Source organism: Actinia tenebrosa, unplaced genomic scaffold, assembly GCF_029948245.1.
Source record: "Actinia tenebrosa isolate PJP-AT-01 unplaced genomic scaffold, QUT_ActTen_1.0 PGA_scaffold10__47_contigs__length_13832649, whole genome shotgun sequence".
Taxonomy (NCBI): Eukaryota; Metazoa; Cnidaria; class Anthozoa; order Actiniaria; family Actiniidae; genus Actinia; species Actinia tenebrosa.
The window spans coordinates 5,536,074-5,547,795 of NW_028292570.1; the positions used below are offsets into that span (position 1 = coordinate 5,536,074).

The 11,722-nt window shown below is 36.5% G+C and overlaps 1 protein-coding gene across 1 annotated transcript in view; it reads left to right on the forward strand.

Annotated features, from left to right (window-relative positions):
* The window catches only part of LOC148912853 (uncharacterized), a 6,098-nt gene extending 308 nt beyond the window's left edge, over positions 1 to 5,790 (forward strand). The window contains exons 2-5 of the mRNA XM_089026322.1: positions 2,499 to 2,743; positions 4,301 to 4,385; positions 4,745 to 4,891; positions 5,675 to 5,790. Of these exons, the coding sequence (XP_088882448.1) occupies positions 2,499 to 2,743; positions 4,301 to 4,385; positions 4,745 to 4,891; positions 5,675 to 5,790 (593 nt within the window). The remainder of the gene's footprint in view (positions 1 to 2,498; positions 2,744 to 4,300; positions 4,386 to 4,744; positions 4,892 to 5,674) is intronic.
* The last annotated feature ends 5,932 nt before the right edge of the window (positions 5,791 to 11,722 follow it).

Sequence of the window (11,722 nt, forward strand, 5' to 3'; positions counted from 1 at the left end):
GACAAAATTGGAAGAGGCCGATAGGCTGAGTCCAATTTGGCAGTCAGAGGAATTCTTTGAATTCAATTATTTCCAAATTGGACAGACATGTAGTCCTATTGCAGATTAATTATATCATCCCAAACTATACAAGACTGATTCCATGAGTCATAGTTTTCGTTCGAAAGAATGCGAATGGAAACATCCAAATAAATCTTTAATTGGACAGGAAAGAGAATTTGAAAATAATACAATATTCGCTTATATATGGAGAGATAACTAGCTAAAAACTAGTGTGAGCTACGTCGGTGTTTCTAATGAACAGATAATCTGACTTAGATTGATTTATTTCATTCCAGATTACCTAGTACATTATAATTTAATTTAATTTTAAACTATATTTTAAACTGATTGTATTCAAATAAAGTTGGTGTTGTTGTTCTTGTTGTTGTTAATGATAAAAGAGTAAATTATATACCGTGAAAAGATGAAAAAACTTGCGTTTCGGACGTTAGTCCTTCGTCGGAGTGAACGTTTTTCTTTTACTCCGACGAAGGACTAGCGTCCGAAACGTCAGTAAGTTTTTTCATCTTTTCACGGTGTATAATTTACCCTTTTATCATTACTGCTTGATATTATGTACTTATTGACTGAGTGGGAGGGCCGTACGGGAAAATATTTGGCTCGAGGTCATGTCGTACGGAGCGAGCGCAGCGAGGTCCGTACAAATGACCGAGAGCCAAATATTTTCCCGTACGGCCCGACCTAACTCAGTCAATGAGCATTTTATCATATGAGCCTCACGAAAATAAAAATAATAAAGAAAAAGAAAGCGCGCGGATTCGAGCAGGGCCGGACGGGTTTTTCCGGCCCGCTTACGTCAACCCGTCCGGCCCCCATCACGTGACTTTTTCCAATGGTTTTATTAGAGCGCGCGAGCAGGGCCGTACGGGTCATATGATAAATGGGATTATAGAGTGATGATACAATTAAGTGGGTAATTAGGCGTATAGAAACCTACATTTTTGCAAGTTATCCTAAATAGGTTTTTTATACTGATATCGAGGGTTTTTATTGGGAATTAGGCAGTTTAGTTTCTCATTTTATTTTAGCCATCTGTTTTAGTGTTTCCTACTGATCTCCATAGTACTTTAAACCCATTATTTTACCCGGTCGAAATAATGGTACCCAGAGTCTCATTGAAAAACTTTAATTAACAAAGACGCGTAGAGTCATTTGCTATTGTTTGCAATGTACAAAAGAGAAGCAAAATAACTGCGATTAGACATTCGACGCTGGGCTCGAAAAAATACGGCCGCTTTCACCCGTAAAATTATAAGTCTGTAATACACATTTAGCAATGTTATAACCTCTATATATTAAGAAAAAAATTTATATTACTGTATTTATACATAAGCAAAACTGGTGTAAATATTTCACTGTATCGAAAGTAAAGACTGACATTTTTATTTGATATTACTATATTGTTATACAGTGAAACCCTGCGTAAAAAACCTAGATTTTAAGAACCTGTTAGGCTAGTGTTTTCCATTTAGACTCCTTTTACATAAGAATCTGTTTTAGGCTAAAATTTCAAAGCGGGTTCTTATTTTATCAAATAAAGTCAAAACTAAAAATTTAGAAATAAAATGAAATAGGCTCTACAAAGTAAATTACATACAGAGTAGCTTAAAGTACATATAGGGTTCGTATTTGCTTAGAATGCAGCCCTTTGGGAAGCTTTATGCATAATTTATATGAACAATAGACCACACGTAGCAAAAACAAGTCGCTTTTTTCTTAAGAAAATGAGAACCTGCTTACGAACCTGAAAGCCTAATTTTGCAGTAAACACAAAATATATAAGAACCTTTTTCGGTTAACGTGGAAAAATCTTGGTTTATTGATACGCGGGTTTTTACTGTATACTAAAACAATTATTTTGATCAACCTAGGGGGCTTTGCAATCAAAATTTAAAAAATCTCTAATTAAATCATATTCTTTATTCTTTATTTTTATGTGACAAAGCTTTTGCAATTAGTATATGTAATAGGACTCCATGCTGTCCAATCAAGAAATAATTGGACGAGGAAAATTCCGAGGACTTCCAAAATTGGATGAGGCCGTAGGCCGAGTCCAATTTGGCAGTCAGAGGAAATATTCGAGTCTAATTATTTCTTGATTGGGGAGCATGAAACCCCATTACCTATTAATTATATAGCTGCCTAATTAATCCCATATCAACAAGACCTGTCCAATTAAGAAAATAATTGGACAGTTACCTATATGGGATTAATGAGAAGCTGTATAATTAGGTGTATATATCAGATGTGTCCAATTACTTATTAATTGTGCTTGGACTTGTTGTAATTTCTCGTCTATTTGAACATTTTATAGTTTGAAGATCTTGTAATTATCATTTTAATCCCTTATGTATATTTAACAAACGCTCATAGATGTCCAGCTTCTGTCCTCTGATTGATCATAAATGACGTCTGACGTTTTTCTTTTTCTTTAGGAGAAACGTGTAAGGAGTCAGAGTTTATGGAAGAAAAGCCTGGCAGCTACCTCCAAAGTCACGTCAAAGAAACCTTTCAAACGGAAACAGCCTCACTATGCCGAATCATGTGCTACCTTGATGGCGTATGCATGTCCTATAACTATAACCAAACATCCGGTCATTGCGAAATCAATGATTCTGACCACCTTCAGTATCCCGAGGACCTGGTCAACAAAACTGGATATACGTATGTTGGAACAAAGGTAACTCTTCCACAATGTATTATGCTATCAATTGAACTAATTTGCTAGGGGGAAAGAAATTTGTTGAGCATCGTTTTGTATAAATATATTTACCATATTTAATGATGTGACTCTATATGGATTGATTATTTTACTGTCTTGCTTTTGCGAGTTTCAAATCATTTTGTCCCTTTTAAAGTATCTATGAGATGAGCCACCTCTTTCTTCGAATACAGATGTTTTAGGAGAAGGCGTAAATCAGTTTATTAATAATAATAATATTAATAATAATAATAATATTAATAATAATAATAATAATATTAATAATAATAATAATAATATTAATAATAATAATAATAATATTAATAATAATAATAATAATAATAATAATAATGAAAACTTTATTTTTAACATTTTTAACATATTTACAGCAATTGTAAATCACTCTACATAAAGGCAATTTACAATTGGCTACTCGAATATGACTTTACGAACACTTGAAAATTTACAAAACTATAAATCTTTATCAATTCAGGATTATCCCATTCTTTGTTACGACAACAAAAATGTAATAATAATAATAATAATAATAATAGTCTTTACTTCATTAAAAAACATACGTCCTAGGTTACAATAAAATATAAGAATATAAATAATTAGAGTTAGAATAAAATACTATAGTAAAACCTATCTATATGATAAAATAATAAATGATAATATCAATAGAACTGTATTCTAAAAGAATAATTGCATGCACCTATTTGAAAAGACACCTATTTACAAAACAATTCATAAATCTTACGGTTTTAACTTTAGGTAGTACAAATTCATGATTTCTCTTTCTGAGACTGCGTGTTTTCTTTGGAGGTAAAAGGTCCTTGAGTGGATGTTTGGGTGTATTGATCAAGTCAGTCCACATCTTATCTTATCTTCGCTCTCGAGAGTTTTCTCTCCAATTGATGATTTTACAACTTATTTCTTCCTGGTTTCTGATTTATATATTATACACAACTTTATTCTTCATGGCTTCGCTATCGTATTCAAGAACTACGCTGCTATCTCTTTGAAAAAGAGTGTGTGCGCGTCTTTCAGAAATAGAGTTTAAAAGTTCGATCCTGTAAATACCCTTAATAAGGGGCTGGTAATAAGGAGCACTGATAGTTTGAGGGGGTAAAGGGAGCACCTTGGAACACTTTATATAGTAGTCGGGAGATTTGGGCCGTCACTCCCGGCGCTATGGAAGTAACATAAATTACTTTTAACCTTCTACCTTTTAAGGTCAAATTTTTTCTCCTTTTTGAATACACTACTTGTTAACGTGTTTAGTTGCTGTTCTGTTCTCTCGTTTGGCACAAGTGTTCTCAACACGAATCTCAACATGTGTTTCACTTAAATTAATGAGTGATCTTTTTGTTTTCTAGCAGTGGTTGTTAGTTGGTAGGTAGGTTAATTTGTTTAGGTTAGTTATGTATTTGGCTTGCTGCATGATTTTATGTCCTGCAGATTGGCTAATTGTGTAGTGCTTTTTAGTATACTACATTCTAGTTTATTGAAGGACATTATTTTCATTTTCTCTAGAATGTCTGCGCAAGTAAGCCTTGCCCTGCAATGCATATCTGCCAGACGGGTGTAAATTCAAGGGAATACACATGCATTAATATAGGTGAGTGAGCTAGAAAAAAGATTATCCACAACAATAAAAACAACAGCAACAAAACAACAACAACAAAGACAATAACAACAATAACAACAAATATATTAAAAACAATAACAGTTAGAGTGAAGGCATTTAACCCGTGCAATAGATATTAGACTAATACACATTGGTAGACCTTAATTCCATTGTTTTCTTTTGTGTCTATTTGACTATTACACGTTGACTAGTATTTTTTTTTTTGCTTCACGGGTTTAAATGTCTTCACTCTATCTTTCTGAGTAAAATTAAAATCAAAATAAGCACCAAAATTCAGTGTATTCTTATTCTCTATATTTCTTATACTTTCGTTTCATTCAATTTAATAGCTGCCTTGGGTAGCAAAGAACGCCCTGCCAAGTCTTGTTTACACATTTTGGCCAATGGCTTTTCAAAAGGATCTGGTGTTTACGTACTCGATCCGACCAACACAGGGAACCCAATCGAAGCATACTGTGACATGACAACTGATGGAGGTAAAGGACTTGATTCAGTAAACTATTGATTAATACTTAGATCTTATTAACCGAGCGGGAGGTCTGTACGGCATAATCTTGACCGAGGTCGGAATGTACAGACCGAGCGCAGCGAGGTCTGTACCCGACCGAGGTCAAGATTATCCCGTACAGACCGACAAAGCTCGGTTGATAAGAGTTTTATTATATGACCACTTTTCATTGAAAAGGACAAATTTCATTTGCGCCTTTTTTATTTATAACAAACCATTTTTGGAAGCGCGCGTGTATATTACACTCAAATGGCTTCCCAGTGATTTTACTAAAATACCAGTTATAAACCAGTTTGACAAGAAGTGCGAAGGCAAGTTATTAAATAGAACTTACAGATATTAGAAGGCAAAATCTACTCAAAAGGGATATTCTTTAAACTCAATCCCAAAGAGGAGGCAATCAAAGCAAGCATAAATGTTCAATGTTATCTTAAAACACTAAGAATCAAGCTCGTCGTGATTTTGAGGCTGTGCAGACTTTTGGCAAAAGACATTCACATTGAACGTGCAACCTTCAAACTTCTCGATATTTGCTCCAGCAAAGATGGCTTGTGGCTGAAATTTTTATTCTGCACCAGTAGGGAAGTTGAAGTATTCAGAGTCTGAACGGCGGTTACTATAGATGAAGAGGTCGAAGGAGCTGAACCATTGCTCAGGATGGCTGACATTGCTCTTTGGTTCTGGAGGGACGCTGATTTATAACTATCGAGGCTTTTTCAGATTCTTATGACCGCTTAGTTGTGCCACGTAGTTAGCTTCCACATTTGCATCAAGGAGCCTGCCGATGCTAGTTTTACGTACAGCATGGTTGGTCAGTTTTCTCTTGAGGCCCTTGCTGATTCTCCTTACCAAGAACCGCTGTGTTGATTCTTTCAAGAACTTTCCAATTCATTCTTACCGAGAGGTCTATTCAAATACCAAACTTTATCCTCTGGTACCGGTTTTCGTTTGTGGTTGATGGCCAGATAAAAGGAGCATCAGACATTAACATAGACTCTGATCGATGGCTCCTAAATTGCCTTGTAAACTCAACAGGACATCTCGATTTGTTGACATTGGCATATGCTTTTGGATTGTAAAGCTCTTCGGTGCCCTCCTTCTTGGCCTGTTCGTGTCTTGCTACCTTTTTCTGTTTTCCACACCAGACATTCAGCTCTTGTTTCTGGGTCATTTTCAAGGCTCACGTCTCCCCAGCTCAACTTCCGGGCTCTCATCTCTAGCTCTCCAACCAAAATCATAGGGAAAGGAACCACCACAGAGCCTTTTTGCAGTGCCTTTGGTTCTTCAACACTGAACTGCCCCGCCTCTCAAACAGTGTGTTTACCTCGGTTGCCGTCAGCTCTCTCGTTGCGTTGGAAGACTGCCTTTTCCTTTGCTAGTGAGATCCTTTCGTTTGGCAGCAATGACGCTTCTGGCCTGGAAAACTCGTTATCCTATGAGAATATTATACGAAGAACCTTTTTCCTGAAGATAACGTTGGAAACTTCATCTTTGTTGGTTGTTGTTATTGTTGTTGTTGCCGTTTTGCGACTCAAACACTGCTGTCGCATGGCTAAATCCAAGTCGTCCTCCAGATCTTCAGGGGTAATAAAACTCAGGTTGTCATCCATGCTGAAGTAGGACGAATAAAACGGATCTACTTTTTTAGTTTTCAATCTCAATGTATCGATTTGAAAAACAAATGTTTTCGCCCGTAAGACCGTAATTAATATGCGATCTGACCGGTTAATACCGGAGAATCTAGACCAGTCCGGCGATGCGATCTATCCAATCAGATTGCTCGATTTTCTAGTGTCCAGGCTCTAAGATTCACGGTCATATATAAATTATTAAACTAATACACCTTTTGCTGTTCATTAAGAGAAAATGTACATTCATTTGTGCCCATAGTTGTATCAATAACGTGTAATGTACTTTCATCAACACCACAAGTAACATCATTAGCGCAGATCACTTTTCAATAACGATATTTGAATAGCGTGTACATTCATAGGCATCAATGGACAATCAATAGCGCGTTTGTACATTCATATGCGCGGATTGTATTTTCTCTTGTGCGCGAAATTCAACTTCAATAACACCAAATGACAAAACAATTGCATTTATGGACAATCATTTACCCAAAGTGAAAATCATTAGTGCTATTAGCATAATCATTGACAATCTATAATGCGTTTGGACAATCATGAGGGTCAATGTTATATTCTATAGCGTGGTTCGACAAACATTTGCATGGTTCGAATGAACAATAAGAGAAATAAAACAATCATTAGCGATTTTTGTTTTATCACTTTAAAAACGTATAAAAAAACTCAGGTAACTGCCTCCATAATAGCGGCTGCGTAGGAGAATAGCAGTTAGCTCACTTAAAGCAGGCAATCAAAGCCGACCCTCAGCCGTCCAGAGATCCACAAACATACGAACGATCGGGCTGAGGCAAGACGACAAGGGATTGCTCTAGGTCACTACTAGAACGCAGTGCTAATGGAAGGGATCCAGAGAACGAGAATGTGGCAAACTATCACTATCGCTAAATGTGGTCAGTGATTCAGTTATATGCAAACGTTTATTTGCCACGATGTATAAATGGCCGAAGAATAAGGCTAAAATAGATAAAAAATCGCTAATGACTGTTTTATTTTCTCTTATTGTTCATTCGAACCATGCAAATGTTTGTCGAACCACGCCTATAGATATAACATTGACCCTCATGATTGTCCAAACGCCTTATAGATGTCAATGATTATGCTAATAGCACTAATGACTTTTCACTTTTGGGTAAATGATTGTCCTATAATGCAATTGTTTGTCATTTGGTGTTATTGAAGTTGAATTTCGCGCACAAGAAAATACAATCCGCGCATATGAATGTAACAAACGCGCTATTTGATTGTCCATTGATGCCTATGAATGTACACGCATATTCAAATATCGTTATTGAACAGTTGATCCGCGCTAATGATGTTACTTGTGGTGTGATTTATGATGAAAGTACATTACACGTTATTGATACAAACTATTGGCACAAAATGAGGTACATTTTCTAACTGAACAGCAAAAGGTAATACACTTAAACTGTGGCATATTTATAGGTGGCTGGACAAAAAATCAAACGATCTATTGGAAAAACCAGTCTTTTCCTGAAATCCAAGCTGCCCACACTATCGTATTCATTAGCCAGTACAACAACAACGAGAAAAAGTAGTCAACGTTCAAAAGATTTGTTGGGATCATTCACAATAAAATGGGTGGTTCCATCAAAATCCATTCTATTGTTACAAGACAATCAGTCGGTAGAGCGTGAAGCATCATGACCAAGAAAAAAAAAACGGACACCGCTGGCCCAAGCGGTTATACGATTTTTTCACGGACTCTACGAAAGGTCTCACATTTCCCACTGCAGTGGATCGTTTGATCGACTGCCGAGGGGACACCGTTCTATTCTGGCCCACAAAACTGTTCTCTTTGGGGTAAAATAAACAGCATACCTTCAAGCAACAGATGGGGTTAAGACGGTTACCGCCCATGAGCACCGAAGTATTAATAATACCCATTTGGCATTGAGGGGGACCAATAGCATTTATTTCATTGTTATAGAAATGGTCCATCTACTGAGGGCGCGTTGTGTGAGATAGTGGAGTCCATTGAAAAATAAACGACACCTGCTTGGCAAATTGCAGTCGTTAAAGGTCAGGTGGAAAAAACGATGCGCGTTCATCAGTTTATTCAGCCACACTCTTGAAACATACCTCGTGAAATCAAGTTTCGACATTTATCGATTCGCTTAAAAACATTTGTGTAAACTTCACATGATCCTTAGGCTAAGGCTGTTTGTGGACTAATTACTTGTACTGTATTTTTTAGGTTTTTTTATTTTGCAACGCATTGCTTCCTTAGGTATTAAAAAGGTTTTTAACGATGTAATTCTTTTGGGAGAGAGAGAGATGATAACTCTTGGCTCTCTTAGTGTTCTTTTAGTGTTAATAGTCGTTTCCTTTATGAGCGTGCGGGTAAGCTATCTGATCTTGCTGGCTTAAAATATTGATGAAATTTTATCAGGATTTCGTTTCACCCTCGTGGTCTTCTATCTATTGCACGTGACTCCTATATCCCGTGAACACTTGCTTTCACTTTACCTAACCTGACTATGTCCTTCACAGTCACTTTTCTCATTTTTTTTCGGGTAATACCGCTGTGTTTCTATTACTAAAGACTTGTCTGAACAGGCTTACCCCTTACCTTAAGAACAACATCATAGTTTCCCAAACAGTCAACTGTTATTAGATGGGCAACCCTGAACATATCCGCATGTTTTGAATCCCACGGACTTTTAATGGTATGTAGAAATAGCTTACCTATAGGCCTTTTCCGAATCTTCGCTTGCATGATCCGAAACAATGGCTTCAGTTGAGGTGAACGTGATGAATAAATTAGATAAAGTAAATCGCGACATCATAACCATTATTGGGTCAGTCACGCGAATATAGGGAAAGGTTCTATTGGGCTTCCCTCAGCTGATAAATAAAAAGTTTTTGAATCTCATATCTGCTTCCACCATGGTAGTTAATGATGACAACCTGCTGTCAGCCAGAAAAAAATCTATTGAAAACCTGTGATTCAGATGATGACTAGTGCAACCCAGCAATAGAGAGGCTAAGCTGGTTGCAAATTAGTTTGGGCTTCCAAAAACAGTGGCATGCATCGAATCCGAAAACTGTTGATTAAGGTTGAGTTTAACTGGAACAGAGAAAAAAACTCCTCCAAGCACAGGAGACAACCAACAGCAACTTACTCACATACGGAACTCGGGGTCGGCATTGTTGAGCTTTTGTATCGAACCTACTCCTACTTTCCAGTTTTAAGTAGTTTCAAAGGATATTCAAGTTTAAATTTGGAGCCTGACTGAAATTTTTGTGAGGGTGCGGATTGTATGGAAAGTCATTAAATTAACAAAGATTAAGGACAACTGATCAGTATGGACTCAATTAAAGGCACTAATTGTATAGAATCTCTACAAAACGATATACGATGAATAGAACGTATGAATATAAATTATTAACCTAGATGTAGCTAGTTCAACTGGTAACATTATCTTTAAATTAAATTATGAATTATTAAATGGGTACAATCCTGATCAGAGAGTACCTAATAACCAAGTTCTGCCAGGATAAAAGTCATATGAAATATATGCAGAAATAATATCAAACGCTCCGCGTAAAATGAGTATCGAGATTCTACTATAAGTACCGATCGGAAGATAGCCCGCCAAAAAAACACGGTGCACAATGGACTTCTTCCAACCGCACTGCGGCGTCATGTTGAGATCGCAAGTCATTACGATCCCTGGGCGAGAATGTTAAAGCTTTATAAAAACACAGTAATGCCCTAGATTGATATTTACAGTCACACCAAAAGAAAATAAAACAAGGAGAGAATTATAAAAACAAAGACGGTATCGGACATCTTACTAAAAAGACCAAAAACACAAGCTCTATACTTAATCCTTCCTCTTTGTTTATTTTGCCCTGGGCAAGATGACCGCAGTTATTCGAAGAGTCCATTTACCTTGAATAGGAGAAAAACTGATACAAAAAGTATTTGCGATTGATTCGCAAATACAGGTTTATATTGACGCGTTGGAAAAAGATATATCCCGTATTGGGTCTTCGTTGCTTCGCAACTACAACAATAGAGGAATGATTTTCTCCCAACTAGCTGAAAATAAACCCTTTATTGCCTATTGGCATGCTCAAATTTCGCAATGGCTTACAAAAACGATAGTATCGTTGCTGCCCCCTGTGTAGCCACGTCGATGGGGTTGTAACAACTTCGATTTCAAATGCTGTGAACCAAACGAGACTAGTTCTAAATATAGTACTGATCGTAGTGTAAGTAAATATACCTTTTTAGATAGGAATAAACACGACAACTCGAAAACTTATGTTATCATGTATTATTTAAAGTTTTTAGGCCCATCCAGTTGCTGACATTGTACAGCAATTTTACAGCAAGACTTTAAAGAGGATGATTAGTAAGCTTAGGCCACGACACGAGGGGAAGTCTAGGGGCGTACCAAGAAAATCCCTCTTCAAGTCGAAAGGCAGTGATGAAAAAATTAAAAGCTAAAACAGTAAAAACAAAACCAAAAAAAACCAAAAGGTGTAATCGTGAAATTCTCTTATTCCTTCCGCGGGGAATACCTACATATTTACATTCTTCTAGAACGTAATGGGGTTCCGTGTTGAAATACTCTGGTCATAGCGAGATAGAGACGGAGTGGGAGCACCACGGAAAGAGGAGGATTCAGTAGCTGTACACAGTCGAACACCAGGTCACAGACGAGGTAGTGTCACCCGGGACCCCAATCGCAATCGTTGTGTTGTTGAAAAACACATTGCTTTTTTTTTTTTTTTAAATTTTTTTTAAGGACGCCAAATAAAGAACCAAAAAATGAAACATTGATGGAAACAAATAACAGCCTGTTATCATTGTCCCAGTATAAAAGCAATATTTTGACAAAACGTAAAAAATTATAATAGAAATAGAAAAACGTCGTACACCTACTTGCAAGAGAAACCAAGAAACGTTGTCATAGATATTTTAGAACATTAGCATTTAGTGAGAAAGGAATAAATTAAATACAAAAAAAAAAGTAAGTCAGTGTTTCTTTGTTTTTAATATAATATCCATCCACTAAATCATTAGGTTCTATTTGCTTTCGTACTTATAGTTGTATAGGCTGTCGTTATTCTTCGTTCCAAAGAGTCAATAGCAGCCAGTTGGAAGAATTCGACAAATT